The 19,079-nt window shown below is 62.0% G+C and overlaps 4 protein-coding genes across 4 annotated transcripts; 1 reads left to right on the forward strand and 3 right to left on the reverse strand.

Annotated features, from left to right (window-relative positions):
* Positions 1–1,035: 1,035 nt before the first annotated feature.
* Positions 1,036–4,737, forward strand: VTJ83DRAFT_392 (uncharacterized protein; the record flags this gene model as incomplete). Its single annotated transcript, XM_071010351.1, has 2 exons — positions 1,036–1,362; positions 1,429–4,737. The coding sequence occupies 2 exons, from the start codon at positions 1,036–1,038 to the stop codon at positions 4,735–4,737; spliced, it is 3,636 nt and encodes a 1,211-aa protein (XP_070869745.1).
* Positions 4,738–5,573: 836 nt separating this feature from the next.
* VTJ83DRAFT_393 (uncharacterized protein) lies at positions 5,574–6,596 on the reverse strand (the record flags this gene model as incomplete). The annotated part of the gene is made up of 2 exons (XM_071010362.1): positions 5,574–5,722; positions 6,050–6,596. 2 exons carry the CDS (start codon positions 6,594–6,596, stop codon positions 5,574–5,576), a joined length of 696 nt encoding a protein of 231 aa, XP_070869746.1.
* Positions 6,597–11,672: 5,076 nt separating this feature from the next.
* On the reverse strand, positions 11,673–13,701 carry VTJ83DRAFT_394 (uncharacterized protein; the record flags this gene model as incomplete). The annotated part of the gene is made up of 3 exons (XM_071010373.1): positions 11,673–12,252; positions 12,375–13,297; positions 13,390–13,701. The coding sequence occupies 3 exons, from the start codon at positions 13,699–13,701 to the stop codon at positions 11,673–11,675; spliced, it is 1,815 nt and encodes a 604-aa protein (XP_070869747.1).
* Positions 13,702–15,554: 1,853 nt separating this feature from the next.
* Positions 15,555–18,782, reverse strand: VTJ83DRAFT_395 (uncharacterized protein; the record flags this gene model as incomplete). The annotated part of the gene is made up of 1 exon (XM_071010384.1): positions 15,555–18,782. One exon carries the CDS (start codon positions 18,780–18,782, stop codon positions 15,555–15,557), a length of 3,228 nt encoding a protein of 1,075 aa, XP_070869748.1.
* Positions 18,783–19,079: the final 297 nt, after the last annotated feature.

A 19,079-nucleotide genomic window follows, 5' to 3' on the forward strand; every position in this document is an offset into this window, starting at 1 on the left:
CCCACGTGCAGCTCCGACCCCTGAAACGATCGGATTAGGCATCCAGGCATCCTGCTCCGCTCGTCAACATCGCGGGTACCTGGCCATTTCGCCCCCCTCCCCCCGACCGCCCCAGTCCCGCTGCTTTCCCGGTGCCCCCGGAGGAGCGAGAAGCGTTGATCTGCCCGTCTCTCAAGCCATCCTTTGCGTCAAGCATCTGCGGCAAGGCACCTCGTTTCCGATCCTCCGCGTGGGTCTGGCGGATCTGGCGGATGAGGCGCGGCAACGTAAGGTACCGAGGTCGGTAGGTAGGTTCGCGCAAACCCCCGATCTCATCCCACGAGAAGCACGGAAACATGAAACAAGCAACCGGGATGGCGATGGATCGGATCGGACAAGAACGGTGAATAAATCCAGCCACGCCGCCGCCGCCCCCGAGGGGGGGGGGGAGGGGGGCGGCTGTGTAAGTCAAGCGTGAGCAGCGATGGCACAGGTGCGAGAGCACGGGGTTCCAAGAGCCAGGCCTGTCAGACCGGGCCGGGTCGGGTCGTGGCAGGCAGGCCTGGTCCGTGGTTCCCGAATGCAATGCAATGCAATGCAATGCAATGCGGTGCAGCGCAGTGACGCGGCGAGCTTCGAGGTCATCCGTCGTTGCAATGGCATTGTGTGTGTGTGTGTGTGTACTATAGGTAGGTGGTGTAGAAGTATGTACGTCGTGTGTGTACTGTAGCAAGTAGGTTGAGTTGGGATATGATTTACATGTGATTGGTGGGTGGGCCATGCTGTAAACTCCAGGTAGCTCGATGCCAAGAACGACCTGATGGGCTCCAAAGCGGGGCTGCCTGTGTGAGGACAACTTTCACGCTCTTCAGGGTTCAGGGTTGTTAGGCGAGCTAGGGAGGTTCGGGTTCGTTCAGTGCCAACCCCAAACTCTCACTCAGACCCGGCCCAGACATGACACCTGCTGGACATCCAAACCGTCCTACCTTTCAGGTTACCAGTCTTCGTCCAGGCTAGCCACAGCCTCCTAGCCAGGCCAAGTGATGCCTTGCCGGCATGGACCGCTGCTCCCCGTTGGCTGCAGCCGATGGCTCCAGTTGGGTCATGCTTGAACACGGCCGGCCCGCGGTGAAGGCGGCGGCGGCGACAACGACGATGATGCCGCCATCAGGCCGGCCACGATGCTGGCATCGTTTGGGCCGATTGCTGCTGCTGCTGCCATGGACCCTGCTCTATGCCCTGGCCCTCATGCTGGGCCCTTCCGGCTGGCCCACCGTCGTCGCCATGCATCCGAACCTCGTGCGCGACCTGCGCCGCGAGACCGTGGAAATGTTCTACCATGGCTTCGACAATTACATGAAGATTGCCTTTCCCGAGGATGAGGTGTGTTGCTTCTCGTGAAAAGCACCGTGCTCCACCAATCGCCCACGCTGACCCTCCCCGCCTCAGCTTCGTCCGGTGTCTTGCTCGCCCCTCACCCGCGACGCCCACAACCCGCAGAACGTGGAGCTCAATGACGTCCTGGGCAACTACTCGCTCACCCTCATTGACAGCCTGTCGACCCTGGCCATCCTGGCCTCGGCGCCCCCCGAGGATGGCGACACCGCCGAGAGGGCCCTGAACGACTTCCAGAACGGAGTCGCTGCCCTCGTCGAGCAGTACGGCGATGGCACCGCGGGCCCGTCCGGCCAGGGCCTGCGCGGCCGCGGCTTCGACGTCGACAGCAAGGTCCAGGTCTTTGAGACGGTCATCCGCGGCGTCGGCGGGCTGCTCAGCGCTCATCTCTTTGCCCTCGGCGCGCTGCCCATCGCGGGGTACGACCCGCGCCGGCACGCCGGCGACGACCTGCTGAACCCCGCCCCGATCCCCTGGCCCAACGGCTTCACCTACGACGGCCAGCTGCTACGCCTGGCCCTGGACCTGGCCGAGCGGCTGCTGCCCGCCTTCTACACCAAGACGGGCATGCCGTATCCCCGCGTCAACCTCCGCCACGGCATCCCCTTTTATGTCAACTCGCCGCTCCACCAGGAGGCCGCGGCGGGGTCCGGAGCTCCGCCACGCGCCGCGGACGGCTCCCCCGAGATCACCGAGACGTGCAGCGCCGGCGCCGGGTCGTTGGTCCTCGAGTTCACCGTCCTCAGCCGCCTCACCGGCGACCCCCGCTTCGAGCAGCTGGCGAAGCGCGCCTTCTGGGCCGTCTGGTACCGCAAGAGCCAGATAGGGCTGATCGGCGCGGGCGTGGATGCCGAGCAGGGCCATTGGATCGGGCCTTACTCGGTCATCGGCGCCGGCGCCGACAGCTTCTTTGAGTACGCCCTCAAGTCGCACATCCTGCTCTCCGGCCACGATCTGCCCGACCGCACCGTCGTCGCCCCTCCCCCAGCGTCCCAACGCGCCCGCCCCTGGCTCGACCCCAACACCCTGTTCCCGCCGCTCACCGACGACGAGAACTCCCCCGGCGCCTTTCTCGAGGTGTGGCATCAGGCCCACGCCGCCATCAAGCGCCACCTCTACACCGATCGTGACCATCCCCATTACGAAAACGTCAACCTCTGGACCGGCTCGTTGGCGTCGTACTGGGTCGACAGCCTCGGCGCCTACTACTCGGGGCTCCTGGTGCTCGCCGGCGAGGTGGACGAGGCGGTGGCCACGAACCTGCTCTACGCCGCCATCTGGACCCGCTACGCCGCTCTTCCCGAGCGCTGGTCCCTCCGCGAGAAGACGGTCGAGGGCGGCCTCGGCTGGTGGCCCCTGCGGCCCGAGTTCATCGAGTCCACCTACCACCTGTACCGCGCCACCAAGGACCCCTGGTACCTCTACGTTGGCGAGATGGTGCTGCGCGACATCTCGCGCCGCTGCCGGACTCGGTGCGGCTGGGCCGGCCTGCAGAACGTCCTCGACGGCCAAAAGAGCGATCGGATGGAGAGCTTCTTCCTCGGAGAGACGACAAAGTACATGTACCTGTTGTTTGACGACCGTCACCCGCTCAACTCTTTGGACGCGGCCTACGTCTTCACCACCGAGGGCCACCCGCTCATCCTTCCCAAGCCCAAGACGGCCGCCTCCGGGAAGGGTCGCAGCAAACAGAAACAAGACGTGACCGTCTACCATGACGAAGCGTTGACCAACGCCTGCCCGCCGCGGCCCGCGTCGACGCCTCTCTCGGGCTCCGTCGTCGCCGCCAGGGACGACATCTACCATGCGGCGCGCATGCTCGACCTGCACCTCTTGTCTTCCTCCTCCTCCTCCTCGTCGTCGCGCCTCTCGGGCGACAAAGGCCAAAACTCGGGCCTGCACATGGCCCGATCCAATTTCACCCTCTTCCCTTGGACGCTGCCTCCGGAGCTCCTCCCCGCCAACGGCACCTGTGCCAAGGTGTATCATCCCCTGGAGATGCTGCTCGAGTTCTCCGTTACCGATCAGGCCCAGGCCGCGGGGAGCGCCTTCAACTTCCTGCTCAACAACCAGAATTTGGAACGCCTCGCCACCGACCGCGTCCGCGTCACCAGCCTGTCGGGGCTGAAGCTCACCCTGCGCCTCGATGAGGACGGCGGCGAACGCGAGTGGCGCGTCAGCAAGGTCAACGGCGTGCCCCTGGGCCGCGACGAGTTGGTCGTCTTTGACCGCTCCCTTCTCGGCGATATTGCCGACCCCAGGTTCCGCCTCGTCCGGGACCCGGTCGTGGTCAAGTTGCAGCACCTGCACCAAGTCGACCTTCTCGCGGCAGAAAATGCCGCCGCCTCTTTGCTATCCAACGCTGCTGCTGCCGCCGATGCCGCCGTTGGAGCGGATGGCGATGATACTCCCCCGGACCATGATTCCGACGACCCCAACGCCTCCACCGCCACCGCAACCGCCGCCGACAAGAACAATCATAACAACAACAACGACGACGAAAACGACACCCCATCTCCTTACAACGACCTCACATCCCTCGTAAAGTCCATCTTCCACCGCATCACCGCCTCGCTCGACAACATCCAGCTCCCCACCGCCCTCCCCGGCCTGGGAGGAGGCGGCGGCGGCGGCGGCAGCGGCAGCTCCAACCCGCCCAAGCTTTCCCTCCCTTACAACCTGGTGATCAACCAAACCGCCGTCACCGCCATCGGGGTCGGCGCGGCGCCCCTGCCCGAAGACTCTTCTTCCTCCTCTTCGGGATCCAAAGGCCAACAACAACAACAACAACACATCCCCGCCTTCGGGCCCGTCCCGGCCCACCTCCTCCCCTGGACCACCGTCTATCCGGCAGGCCTCGCCTGCTCCGCCCCGCTGCCGGCCTCGGCGCCGCGCGACCACCACGTCATCCTCATGCGCCGCGGCGGCTGCAGCTTCGCGGCCAAGCTCGCCAACATACCCGCCTTTGCGCCGTCGTCGCGGTCCCTCCGGCTCGTCGTGGTGGTGTCGGACGACGACGAGCGCGAGCACGAGCGCGAGCACGACGGCGCCCGGGACCGGGATGAGGAGCAAAACCAGGACCGGGAACGCAAACGGGACCAGGCCGAGGGCGGGGCCGCGGGCGAGGCGGCGGGCGAGGCGGGCATGGTCCGCCCCCTGCTGGACGAGGTGCAGCGCACGCCGGGGGGCATCGCGCGGCGGCACCCCATCGCCATGGTGCTCACGGGCGGCGGCGAGGCGGCGTACCGGCGCATCGCCGCGGCCAAGAGGGTCGGGCTGGCGAGGAGGTGGTGGGTGGAAAGCGAAGGGGTGAGGGTGGGAAACCTCCTTGTTGACGAAGGCGGCGAAGGCGACGACTGGTGAGGCGGTTGGAATTAAATCGAGCCGTCTTCTGATGGGGTCTCGTGTCTCGTCTTGGCTTGTTGTTTGTTTTGTACCCATGTATGTATGTCTTGGGGGGGGTTTGGACATAGAAGCGGAGTCTGGGATGGGTCAAGATGTGGGCTGGTTGTGTTGTGTTTTTTTTTTCTTGACCTTGGCTAACCTATAGATGATGGCGAGTTTTGTGCCGTACATAGTGCGTACACGATATTAGAGAGTCTGTACGCTGAGGGAGAGCCAGCGTCGCTCCTCCTTGGCATAGCTCATGCACCCACCTCTTCTCCCTCTTCGTTGACGTATTCTACTCACAGCGACCCGGCGCATATCTCGCTCCTCCACGACAACAACGCTTTTGGTCATAGCATCTCTATCGTGCTTGTTGGGTGTGACAATCAATGATAAACTCAATATCCACGTCTATGGTGCCCAACCAACCCAGTCCCATGTCCTCTCTCAGCAGCATATGCCGTCAGCACTCCCCAACCATATTACAAGTGCCCTACAAGTGCCCTACGAGTTTTTATACCGCCCAAACGCCGAAAAGAAACCGTGCATACAACTTCCATGCTATCCCCCTGCTTACGATTCCCTTTTGGATTGCCCTCTGCCCTACCCACAGGACTGGGGATTTCGTCTCGTTCCGTGTCCGCGATGAGACCCCAGAGTTGGTTTTTAAAGTCTGCACTGTGCCATGGCTGTTGGTGATGTGCTGTTCGTGTCTGCAGTGCGCCGTGCTCCTACGGCACGTCATGGAAGAAGCCGAACGTCGGACGGTATGAGTTTGTTTTTTTTTTTTTCTCTGGGAGGTGTGTCCGACGTTACTCGTCCGTCTCCAGGAGGGTGACCGTCTTGACGCCACCGAGCTTGGAGCGCCCTTTCAGGAAAGGGATCTCAAGGATGAAAAGATAACCGATAAGCTCGCCGCCCAGCTGCTTGACGAGCGAGGCAGCCGCCGCCGCGGAGCCACCTGCGAAAGGGGGGGGGGGATCAGGTTAGCATGTGTGTAACATGGACAAAGACAGGTTTGATATGGACAACGGGGATGATGTGTCAGAGAAACGTTGTGGTCCTTTGAACCCCCCCAGCCTTGGTTGCGTGTTTTGCGTCCAAGACGGGATGAGGCGAGTGGAAATTTGCTCGGGTACTTTTTCGTTTGGCTGGGGGCAGCACTTGGCGGGGCCCGGGGGGGGAGCCAGGGTGCATCGTTGGAGGGGTGGTGGCATGATGAGGTTCCCAGGTGGATGGTGCTACCGTCCGACACAACCAAAAAAAAAAAAAAATTCGAGGCACTTACCCGTAGCAATGATGTCGTCCACGACGAGGACCTTCTGGCCAGGCTTGATTGCGCCCTCCTGGATCTGGAAGTAGTCGGTGCCATATTCCTTTTCGTAGGCGGCCGTGACGCAGGGGCCGGGCATCTTGCCCTTCTTGCGGACGGGGACGAAGCCGGCATCGAGGCGCAGGGCCAGCGAGGGGCCAAAGAGGAAGCCGCGGGCGTCGAGGCCGACGATGACGTCGGGCTTGTGGGCGGGGTCGGCGCCAAAGTCGCGCTGGATCTGGAGCTCGAGGGCGCGCAGCAGGTCGACGTGGACGGCCGGGTCGCGGAACAAGGGAAGGATGTCGATGAACTTGATGCCGGGGATAGGAAAGTCGGCAAAGTGGCCTAGCGAGGCGAGCAGCTTCGTCTTGATACTGGCGAGTTCGGGGGAACCCTCGGCGGCGGCGGCGGAGTGTCCTCCCGAGGCATCTTGAACCGGAGCAGTGATGGCGGTGCTAGCCAGCTCGGCGGACGAGGTCGAGAGGGAGGCTGCGGGGTGGGCAGCGTCGGCGGGAGTGGGCATGGTGCAAGAGGAAGAAGAAGAAGAAGAAGAAGAAGAAGAAAAGGCCAAGCTGGAGGGCTCGTAATGGAGCGAGGGAAAGAAATAGGTCAAGGTACGGTAGGTAGGGACAAGGAGAAAGCGAGCGGGAGCCTGTCAGCCGTGAACCGTGGAGGGATGGGAAAGACAGCAAGCACCCTGGATGCTGGATGAGCGAATTGGAGCTTCCGGAGGGCGTTGGCCTGTTCGTCGCGTCACCCCGGGCCTAAAACCAATCTACCACAGGGCCAAACGAGAAAGTACTGTGTAGAGTGGGAAAGCCGACGACGGGACGGGAACCACATCGAACGGCCCCTCCTCGGAAGCAGTCCAAAACGGCCTCGGGGGAGTGGGGTCGGCGAAAAAAAAAAAAAAAAAAAAGAATTTGGTTCCTGGGGCCTGGCCTGCCTGGGATCTGAGCGGCTTGCTTGCTCCACGGGCAGGGATGCTCCTCGGTGTGCACAAGGCAGCCTCTGGATTCACATTCACATGGGGGAAGGGGGGAAGGATTTGGATGGCAATTCCCCGTCCCGTCGTTATCTTGGGAGGGAACGCATCTGCTGCTGCTGCTGCTGCTGCTGCTGCTGCTGCTCCTTCCCTTCTCCAGCAAACCTCAAAGTCGAACCAGCTCATCCGTTTCCTCTTCTTTCTCTCTCCCACCTGCCTTTGTTGATTTACATTGCTTCACCATTGTTTTTTTTTTTTTTTTTTTGTTCACAGAAAAAAGTGCATCCGTGAGCTCGGGTACAGGGTCCCGGTTGAGGTTCCCGTGTCCCTGCCGGATACGGAAGATGACTGGTGTTTGACGATTTACACGGGAAGGTAGAATGGCCGCCAAGCCCGGTAGACGCCTCTGTGTCTTTTTCCATAGGGAAATCGATCCATGAATACACCCCACCTGACGCTTGCCATTCTCCGATCACAGACAGACAGACACACAGAGAGAGAGAGAGAGAGAGAGAGAGAGAGACGGATAAGAGGGAGGCACAGGACAGGACCGAACAGGGCTGAACAGGACAGGACTGGACTGGACATAATCCATCCCTCCATCCTACACGGGCAAAGCACATGCAGTAGACCAGCTTGCTGCATCTCTCGTCTCCACACGCTCGCGATGATGCCGTCTGTCCACTTTGGTTGGCCTGCCCCGGGGTGTCCATCAGCTCATCGCATCTCATCTTCAAAACTCGCAATTGACGCAAAAGAAAATAAAAATAAAAGAAAATAAAACCGGTACCAAACCTGGATGAGCTGGTTACTTGGTCAGGTCGCATTTCTGATGAGGCCCGCGCCAGCCCTCTCTGGCTGGCCGGCCTCCCGCGCTGCCCTCGACGGTGAGTCAACCGGTTCGGCCTCGCGATGCTTATCTGGAAGCATCGCCGGGTGCCACGCCCTGGCCTGGGCGAAGGTCCTCGTCATCTCGCCACCGCCAGGCTAGACGGTCCGCCTACACGACCGCGCTGCCATGTAACTATGGTACACAGTCCACCACAACGCTCCGGGGCCGTTGGCTCTGGATCGAATGGCACGATGCAACCGTGGCCTCTGTCTCGATCGCACGGCGTCGGTCTCCATGTTCCGGCCCGCCCGCGCTCGGGACACACCCGGGCCAAGGACCAGGGGTTGACGGGTCAGTGGATGGCTATTTTCCCCCGACATTTTCAAGATTGCGCCGTTATTGCGAAAGAGGCATTGGTCAGACCTCGACGCTGGTCGCCGAAAGCCTTGGCATGGAGCGCGAGAAACGCATCGCCATGCTCCTCCATCCATCCTCCACGTCCTTGACAACAATCCCGATGCCTCCTCTTCGATCCCGGCCAATGACGGTGGCCGAACCCCCACGGCCGGCCATGACGACTGGTGCTGGACAGCTCGGGCACGCACTCCACCGTATGTGGTGACCTGTATGTAGGTGCGTGCTGGTCTGTAGCACGAGAGGCAGCCTGGGACCCCTGGGGGTATCAACCGCCGCAACCGATTTGCGATGGGCTGGTGACGCGAGAATCAGCCGAGAAATGGTTTCGCCGAGGCATGAGGAAGCAACCCAAAGACGCTCTTGACCGGCCCTGAATGGCTTCGCGTCTTGCGTCTTGGGGCCTGGGCGCTGCTTGCCCACCCGCAGCACGAGGACCGACCCCCCAATCAAGAGGTAGACATCGCCCATTGACGCTGCACCGAGGAGGCGCACATGGCGGCTCAAGTTGAGTCAGCAATGACGGAGAATACCGAAACTCCCGGATCCTTGAGCGTCGGTTTAGCCTCGATGAGGCGGCCAGAAACCTCGGGTGCTTTCCAGTCGTGTCCGCTGATGGCTTTTTTGTTACCAATGGCACTCCTCTGGATACAAAAACCATGTATCCGTCTGGGATCTGTGCCTCGTCTCATTCGGCCTAGGATGCATGCCCTCGTTTCACCGGCCACCAGCCCACAGCCAAGCTGGGCCGCTCAGACCTCGGGCAGCCCCCCCCCCCCCCCCCCCCTTCTTGGAGGAGCCAGACCATCCGCGGAGCTGACCGGTCGGCCCAGATACCGGCTTTTCTTTGGCCACGCCTGCGTGGCCGCCATCCTCGTCTATCCCGAGATGCTTCCGCATACTTCCGCTGGCGTGTTGAGACGACTTCCAATCACCTTGATGATCCCATCCACATGGCCTATCGGCCTATCGCTTGGATGGCGACCAACCGCCAGTCCTTTTGTGACATGCAAGCCGGAGCAAGGCTGACGACGCTGGTGTCCTGGCGCTGTCGGCTCATGCATAGGACCCCGTTCTTCTCACTTACAAGTAACTACCGCTTGCACAAGGCAATGCCCGGCAAACTCGAAATTTTACACGGTAGTTGGATCTTTTGCATTAGCTCCGCAACCACACGCTGCACCATGATCTTGCCCGAGCGGTCCAATGCCACGGCATGGCGAGCCACCCCCATGCGAATCCCCAGATCTGTATGGTGATTTCCCCGCGCCGCCACGCTTCCCTCTGCATTCCTCAACAGGCAGTTCGCTCTCAGGCGGTCGGAGGCCGACCGTCGCCATCCTCCACTCCCCCAAGAGGCCCCTTAGGATCCGAAGTCGGATACGCGTAGCTGGGCGCCGGCGACAGGGATCGGCGACGTTCATGTGTCGGTGTGGTTTCCTGATAGACAAAGCAGACGGAAGGATGGCACGCATCGTCTGGACCCCCTCCCCCAACGGTCTTCCCTTATCGAACGGCAACGACAGTTGGCCAAATAAAAAAAAAAAAAAAAAAAAAAAAAAAAAAAAAAAGAAAAGGGGGGGGACCAAAGGCGGCTATCCACGATCCCATCGAGACAACGAGAGAGACTTTCGTGTTCGGCGTCGACGTACATGGGGGCTTCGCACCCATTCGCACGCCGGCTCGCTCCCCACGTTCGACTTGTCTCGGTAGATGCAGCAGCGCAAGCGACAGGACGCAGTGCAACCGGGCCAGAATCATCACATCGATCCAATTCCCGAGATCTCGTCAGCCCGAGACCCGCCTGCCCACCGGCCCGCGTTCTTGGAGGGCGGGAGCAAAGCACGCGCTGGGGCCCCATGGGTCCTATCAACGTCGTGTATATTATATATACATATATACATGTATATATATATGTATGTATGTATATATGTATCTATGTACTTCTGTCATCCCGCTCCCGCAGCTCCTAGGGAAGCAGACGGAGCCTTCTCACCCCGGCGGTGACGAAACATCCATGGCAGCTGCTGGATGGCCGGGCTGGTGAAGACGTGGGGTGCTGCTGCTGCTGCTGCTGCTGCTGCTGCAGTAGGTTGTCCGCTGGGCCTTTTTTTTTGTCTTTCTTTTCGTTGCCAGGGACGTGAGCTCCTATCTTGCATCATCTCTCACGTCAAGTCGGTCAACGTAGCACATCATGATAGCCCACCGCGGGTTAAGCCGATGCCAGCCGACGATTGATAACGATGCGCGGGAGCAAATGGCGAGAGAGAGAGAGAGAGAGAGAGAGATGGAGGGTGTGTGTGTGTGTGTATGTTGACGATATCGTAACCTGCCCGAGCCCCCTCACCTAGGCCGGCTATCCAACGTTGCTTGGGCCTCGTGGTGAAAACCTCTGGGACCGCCCACTAACTAGGCATAATTACCCGTCCACAGCACAGCGTCCGGCCATTCCCGGGTCTTCCTGTGGGTGTGCGGGTGTGGGTAGACGGCTGAGAAGAGCAAAGTAGCCAAGGTAGACAGATGCGCCTTGAGCCCGGTGAGCCAGCATCATGACCCTTTGCGCGTTACGTCACGGACGCCGCCATGCGCGTCTCGCTTGTTCAGACATCCGCAGGCGGCAATGGGCCGTGGGGAAGACGGCACCCCGCCGTCCAGCTATGCCTCGCTTCGCAGAGAAATTCGCTCGGCCGGATGCATGGTACCTAATGGTATAGTAGTACCTTGAGCGCTCATCAAAGCCGCGCATGGGAACCCAACATATGCCTGGTCAACGAGGAAGAAAAGATATCCAAGTTGCAATGCCGAAGTACATAGGTCCATCGTTGGCCCCTGGCCTTGCCCTTGCCGTCATAGAATACCTGGAGAAGTATCAAACGAAACCGATGTGAATCGATCCAATGCCTACTATTACTATGGAATAGCTTTTGTGCTTGCTTGGACAAATCCAAGGTGGATAGATAGGCTACCGAGAGAAAGAGAGAGAGAGAGAGAAACAAAAAGAGAAAAAGCCACCAGAGACAGAAGGGTATCTCAACGAGCTGCAAAAGCCTCTTCCTATGCCGCCTCCCAACCACCTAGGCATCTAGGTAACCATGCGTTACCAAGTACCGAAACCGTGCCGGCAACCCCCGTGCCAATGTCATGCCATGCCAACCCCATATAACGATGCAATGCAAGATGATGCTCTTATGCTCTTCCTCGCAGATCTTTTTCCGCCCCACCCCCTTTGTTTACTATACCTACCTTACCAACCTGCTTACACTATTACTGCCAACACCAGCACCACCGCCAGCCGAAGACGATCCAAAGGAAATTGTTGAAAAGAATCTTCTTTAAAAAAACTCAAAATGAACTTGTTTTTTGGTGTCTCAAGGGAACCGCAACCTCACAATCGAGAAAAACATGTTTTGCAGCACGTGGAGCATGACGGCGACGCAGGTGGGCAGCAGCTCGGGCCAGACGACAAAGTCGAGCTTGCCCTCGACGACGACGCTGACGCCGTAGATCCAGCGGATGAGGCCGGCGACGACGAAGCTCGCGGCCAGCTCGCAGGCCCACGTGATGGACGAGGCGTAAAAGGTGAGGCCAAAGTCGTACCCTTCGTCGAGGCCGTCGCGGTCGACGTCGTCAAAGGCAAAGTAGGGGTACACGTCCTTGTTGGCGCCAAAGTGCAGGACGACGACGCTGCCGAGGAAGGCGAGCATGGAGGCGTTCTCGGCGACGAAGCGGATGAAGACGTTGCGCACGCACAGCTTCTGGTAGGCGGCGTAGCTCTGGCCGTTGACGCCGATGGCGGCGAGGAACCAGTGGAAGGTGGCCGACATGTGGAGCGGGGTGATGATGATGAGCGAGGTGGACGAGAGGATCTGGAGGAGGACGAACTGGGCCGGGCTGCGCAGGCGGGCGTACAGGGCGCGCACGTAGGTTTGGTAGGTGAGCATGAAGTAGCTGTTGGGGTTGGGTGCCGGGAAAAGCAACACGTCAGCCAACGCGTGGGCCAGGTAGGGGGGACGAGGAGGCCGAGAAAACAAAGAAAAAAACAAAAAGAAAAAAAAAAAAAAAAAACTGACAGCTTAAAGATCCAGCTCAACGGATAGCTCCCGACGCGCTCGCCTTCGTTGCCGCCGAGGATCCAGCCCGTCAGGCCGTCGAGCAGGTGCACGGTCGAGATCCAGCCGTACACGTACACGATGGTGGCCCAGCTGTCGTGCGGGAGGGTGCTGAGGTAAATCTCGGCGTAGGCCTCTCCGATGACGTAGGCGAGCATGCCGATGAAGAGCGCCAAGCAGAACCAGATGAAGCGCACAAAGCTGGCAGGCAGCCAGCGGCGGCGCAGGCCGACGGCGCGCAGGGCGGGGTTGCGGGAGCGGGAGGCCTCGGCGCCGTCGCCGGCGAAGCTGAGGGCCGAGCCGGCCGGGGCGTTGGGGTCGAAGGAGTGCTGGCTGAGGGCGGCGCGGTGGCGGCGGGCGTCGCGGCGCGGGGTGGTGCCGTCGAGCTCGCCGGTCCACCACGACGAGGTGAAGATGCGCTGCGTCTCGGAGAGGCGCTGGCGCAGCTTGAGGTGGCGCTCGTGGAACATGAGGATGAAGAAGGCGACCAGGAGAGGGGTGGCCATGATGACGAAGGTCCAGGCGACCCAGGCCGTGTTGTGGGCGGTCAGCCAGCGGGTCTCGGGGATGAGGTAGATGGGGATGGGCACGGCGATGGACAGGACGGCGATGGCGGAGACGGTCAGCGGGAAGCCGAGGGACTGCGGCCACCAATTGAGGCTGTAGAGGTTGAAGACCTTGGTGATCCAGATGAGGGCCGTCAGGTTGTACAAGCTGTAGTAGACGAAGAGGAAGAACCAAAAGTTGACCTGCACCCGCGTGGCGCCGTGACCGGGAACCTTGCGCCGAGGGGTGGTTCCGGGGTCGTCCGGGCGCGGCGCCGCGTCGTCTTGGTCGTCGGGGAGGGGATACTGCGGGAACGGCATGGCGCACCACGCGATGGCCTGCGGAAGCTCAAGCGATCAGCATCTCCCGCCACGCCGCCGTCTCTGCCGGCCCCGAGGGGCACGATCCAGATGGCCGAGGGCCAACTTACCAGCACGGCCGGCAGCACCACCAGCGTCGCCCACCGGCTCCACCACGCATCCACCACCTTCCTGACGGCGCTCGCCTTGGGATCGACCCAGACGTGCCTCAGCCGCCGCAGCATGCGTCGTACCCTCCCCTTGCGACGCCGGCCGCCCGAGCCGCCGCCGCCGCCGAAGCAACCGCAGCAGCAGCAGCCGCCGCAGCAGCCGGCGGCGGCGGCGTCGCCCTCATCGTCCTCGTCGTCCTCCGAGCCGTCGCACCCGTCGTCCTCGTCGTCTCCGTCCTCGGCCGCCTGCTGCTCCGCGGCGGCGATCATCATGGCGCCGTACCCCACGTGCACGCTCCCCCTCCACCCCGGCGGGGCTTCCGACAAGGCGTCCAACCCCCCGCCCCCGCCCCCGCCCCCGCCCCGCCGCTCCTGCTGCTGTTCTTCCCGTGCCCGCGGGCGCCATGGCCGGCCGAGGCGGAGTGGTACGAGGCGGTGGAAGCCGAGCGGGCCGGCCTTCCGCGCGCGCCGTAGTTGGCGAGGGGGGCTGCTACGGGGCGCGGGACGGCGCGGTACCGACCTAGCAGCGGCGAGGACTCGGAGAGGTAGCGTGTGTTTTGGGCGCGCTCGGAGCCTTGCTGGAAGGAGAAGAAGGACATGGCAGGCGTGGTGCTGGTCGGGTTCTCTCTCTCTCTCTCTCTCTCTCTCTCTCTCTCTCTCTCTCTACCACCACAACCCCGCCGTGCTTGTCCGTCGTTCCCCCTCGAGCTGCGTTCGAACTCTGGGAGGAAGTAGTGTAGGTTTCGGTTTGAGCGTGGTTTGTTTCCCGGTCGCGGGCTCGCTTCCTCGAGCTGTGCGATTACGGGTTTCCGTTTTCGTTTTGCTCTTGTGATTATTGTTGTTGTTATCGTCCGTCGTTATCGTCGTCGTTGTCCTTGTCGTCGTCGTCGTCGTCGGCGTCGTATCGTCGTGTCTTCGTGAAATCGTAGACCTCCCCGTCCGTCCGTCCGGTCTTGGAACCAGCCTCCAACACCCACTCTGACCAACCACCGCTCTCCAGAACCAGCCGGTGAAACAAAAAAAGGAGCAGGGAGAGAGAGGCAAGGAAGAGAACCCGAAAAGAAATGAGCGAAGAAAAAAAACACACAAGATCTGCCCCAAGCCCACTTTTTAGTGTCAGGTAGATGCCGAGCCGTCGCAACACCCAAGCCACCACCGCTACAAAAAAAATAAAAACTAAAAAATAAAAAAACCAAGGTGATGGCCGCGACACGGTTGGCCAGGATCGCTCAAGTTTGTGCCACACACGCACTTCAGGTGGTTATTAGAGAAAGAGAGGGAGGAGGGGAGAGGGTTGGTTTGGTTTGGTTCGGTTCGGTTCGGTTCGCTGCTGCTGCTGCTGCAAGCTGCAACGGCCAACGCTACGCAGTAAGCCAGTCATTACAGTTAGTTACCTAGCTTGGAGACCCGACCCACCTCATCAGGTTGGGGTGGCGGGTCGCTTATCTTATCGCTTTCGTCGAGCTGCCCTTATCAACAGATCCCTGTGGAGTAACTATAGTTAGTACCTACGCAGTAAGGTTCGTGCTTCCCGTCCGTCTCTTCTCTGCGACGGTGACGTCGTGCATCTACGCCGAGTGGGCGTCCATCAAGGTGCATGTGACAGACCATTGGGCCCGGGCATCCGAGATTGTCGAGACTTGCACCATGGCTTTATTGTAGTAGTATTCCCATCCGCATGAATTTCCAAGGGTGGAAAGAAAATTTAGAAAAAAAAAAAAATTCCAACACAATAGGGAGATGATGCATTGTTGTTGAATGTAAATTTTTTGGGGCCTTGGATTGGATGGCAGATCTCCCGTGTGTCTCAGGTAGGTAGTTACTCTCGTCTTTCTCTCTAATCTCTCTCTCTTCTCTGCGCTCCTCCATCTTCTGCTTACACAGTACACATGCAACAACAACAAGATCATCCGCCAATGTCAACACACTCGCATGTGACATCTTTTGAGAAAAAAAAAAAGAAAAAGAAAAAGTCCACCTCCAGCAAATCTTCCCTGGGTATTGATTGCCCTCTCGGCACCGGTCGTATGTATGTATGTATGTGTGTGTGTGTGTGTGTATGTGTGTATGGATCATGCCTCATGTATCATGTATCAAACGGTTTCTCTCCTCGCCTGTCACTCACCTCACCTCTCCTGCTGCACCTGGGACAGAGGCAAGCTCAACCTTCCAAACCCTTCCAGCACCTCCCGGTCCACGTTGACCGCCCACTCGGCCTCAAACGCCTGCTCCCCGCCCACCCTCGCCACCAGGTCCGCCAGCCGCGCCTTGACAAACTCAAACGTCACCACCCGGTGCACCGGATCCCGAAACGCAAATTCGCGCTCCACCACGTCCAGCGGGGAATCGTACTCGTACCTCCCCGCCTCGGTCCAGACGAGGCAGTCGTGCGCGCCGAGCACGTCCTGGGCGGCGGCGGCGGCGGCGGCCCCTTCGCCACGGCTTGCCCCCTCCTCCGGGGTCGGGTCGTTGCCGTGACCGTCGGCCAAGCCCGTCACCACGCTCGTCCACATGCTCAGGTAGTCCTGCAGCCGGCCCAGCACGAGCTCGTGCGCCGGCGATGGCAGCTCGCACAGCCGCGTCAGCGCCAGGCAGCTCAGCTTCTCGCGGGTCGGGTCGGCCATGCAGTCAAAGTTGGCGAACCACTGGTCGGCGAGCCAGGGCCAGAGCCGGGCCATGTCCGCCTCGGACCCGCCCAGCGCCGCCGTCAGCGACCGCACCAGCAGCGCCGGGTCGGCCAGCGCCAGCCGCGCCAGCAGCGAAAAGTAGTCCGTCTCCTTGAGCGTGCTCAGCGGCGGCGACTTGCGGTTCGGCCCCGTCGTCTGGGCGGCCTCCCAGTTCCCGCGAAGCCCTTCGAGGATCGCCCGCAGGACGCCGAGGTCGACCAGGTCGCCCGCCACGACGGTCGCGCCCTCGACGCCGCCGAGCTCCTCGGCGTGGCGGATCAGCAGCTCCAAGCACCGGGCGGCCATCTGCTGCTGCTCGCGGCTCTTGGCGTTGAGGGCCTTGGACAGGGCGTCGAGGGCCGGGCGGCGCAGGGCGTCGCTCAGGAGCTCCTGCGGGGCCAGGAGGATGTAGTCCTTGACGATCTCGACGCACTGGTTGGCCACCTCGGAGTCGTACTCGAGCAGGGGCAGGGCGAGCCGGACCATGGGCGCCAGGTCCGGGCCGAGCGGGGGCTCGCACTGCGTCAGGACCGCCTTCCACAGGTCGACCGACTCCTCGATGAGGTGCAGGTGCAGCGGCGACTCGGGGTTCATGGCCTCGCGGAGCAGCGGCGCGATGGCGGCGTGGTAGCGGCGCGACTCGGCCCGCATCGACGACGCCAGCGCCGACATGATGGCCAGCACCGACTGCTTGATCATGTACTCCTCCGAGGCGGCCGACTCCCAGACCTTGGGCAGGATGGTCATGATGGCGTCGCCAAACTGCGAGATGTGCGTCTCCATGCGCGCCACCAGGACGCGCACCGTCTCGAGCACGGCGAGCCGCGCCTCGTCGCCGCCCACCTCCTGCAGCAGCCGGACCAGCGCGTCGAGCACCTCGGCGGCGTACGGGTAAAAGGCCTCGGCGTCGAACTGGAAGTCGTCGGCGACCGCCTTGAGCTGGCGGGCCGCCGTGATGCGCACCACCTCGTCGTTGTGGGGATCCTCGGCCCTCAGCAGGTGGCGGTACATGTCGTAGACGACGGGGCGGCTCTCCGGGGCCACCTTGACCGTGACCCACTGGCTCAGCAGGATGGCGATGCGGCGGCGGAGCAGCTTGGCCAGCGGCTCCTGGCGCTGGACGTCCTTGGTCAGGACCGTCTTGAGGAGGCCGTCAAAGTCAAAGGCCTGGTAGATGATGGCGGCGGAGCAGCCGAGGGCGCAGTAGGCGGCCTCCTTGGTGACGATGTCGAGGTTGTCGGCGCTGGTGGCGTGGTTGCAGTAGGCCAGCAGCGGCTCGCCGAGCTCGCGGTAGTTGGTCAGCAGGTCGAGGAGCAGGCGCTCGGCGCAGGGGCGCACCGCCCACTCGTAGGCCTGGCCCTCGGTGCGCTCCTGCGCCTCCCACTCCTCGGGCTCCTCCTCCCAGACCTCCATGTCGGACTCGCGGAACACGAACAGCTTGCTCACGATGACCTGCACCATGTCGAGGAGCACGTCGTGCGTCAGGAGCTCCGCCTTGAGGGTCTGCACGGCCCGCCGCTCGAGCTCCTTGACCTCGGGGCTCCGGTACCTGAAGGTCTGGACGGGGTGGTGGGCGATGGCCACGCAGCTCCGCAGCAGCAGCAGGCCCTTGAGGGCGAGCTTCTCGAACAGCGGGCCCTCGTGCTTGGGGCCCGACTCGCCGCCGCCGCCGGACGTCTGCCGGATGCCGCCGGACGTGGCAAACACCTCGGAGAAGCTCTTGACGAGGTTCCAGTAGGCCTTGACGAGGGGGATCGTGTTGGGCAAGACCGGAAAGCTGGCCGGGTGCTGCTCCGACATGTCGATGTGAAGCTTGGCGAACTGGATCAGGTGCTTGCCGATCATGTCCTGCAGAGGCTGGGGCAGCGACGAGCCCGAGCCGATGGCGCCGAGGAACTGGTCGAACTGGGACTGCGACAGGGACCAGACGTCGACGACGAGGGGGCTCGCGTGGGGCAGCTCGAAGCCCAGGGTGACGAGGCGGCGCAGGATCTTGAGGGCGGTCAGGCTGTTGTCGATGGCGGCGGCGGCGGCGGCCTCGTCGCCGGCGCCCCGGGAGCAGTAGTCCCACCAGCACGTCGTCTTTTCGTGGTAGACGGCGCTAAGCAGGCGGACCAGGTCCGGGGTGACGCCCTGGAGGGCGGTCTGGGACTTGCGCAGGCGGGCGCGGCCCATCTCCTTGACGATGCGCAGCAGGGTCTGCAGGGCGCCGCGCAGGTGGAGGGGGTCGGCGGCGCTGGCGGCCTGGGTCAGGTGGATGAGGGAGGAGAAGGCGTCGGGCCAGTCGTCCGGGTAGTCGATGCGGACGATCTTTGCCGTGACGAGGGCGTTGTGGAGGGCGAGGGCGCGGTCCTCCTCGGCGAGCGAGCCTTGGAACAGGCGCGAGCGTATGAGCTGCTTCTTTTCGGGGGGGATGGCATGGCGGGCCGTGTGGCGCCAGTACTTGTCGATGCCGTTCTTGAGGAGGATGATGGCGAGGAAGCGCGTCTGCTTGTCGTGGGAGCGGTCGAGGTAGACGGACTGGAGGCCGGCGTAGTAGTCGGGATGGGACTCCCAAGCCTGCAGCTGCTGGCCGGCCGACTGGCGCTGGCCGTTGTCGGTCGAGGTGGCGGCGGTGCTGAGGGCCTTGACGAGCTCGAAGGGGCTCAGCGGGGCGGCCTCGCCCGGCACTTCGATGGCGAAGCTCATGGCCGCGGGAGGCCGGGAGTTGGGGAGCTGGTAGTCGGAAGCCGGCGAGGGGAAAGGAGCCAGGTGAAAGGTAGGTAGGTTCGGTTGCGATCTCGGGGGATGGTTTGCACTAGAGATCCAGGTACCTTAGGTACCGTAGGTAAGGTAGGTGGGTCGATTGGGTTTGGAGGTCTCGACGAATCCCGGCTTTTGTTGTTTGTTGTTTTGAGAGTAGAGGGAGTGGAGAGGGAGTGGAAAGAGACCCGAGATCTCGGCTTTTCGGTAGGTAGGTAGGGGGGGAGGGAGGGGGGGAGGGAG

The sequence above is a fragment of the Remersonia thermophila genome, chromosome 1, assembly GCF_042764415.1.
Source record: "Remersonia thermophila strain ATCC 22073 chromosome 1, whole genome shotgun sequence".
NCBI lineage: Eukaryota > Fungi > Ascomycota > Sordariomycetes > Sordariales > Chaetomiaceae > Remersonia > Remersonia thermophila.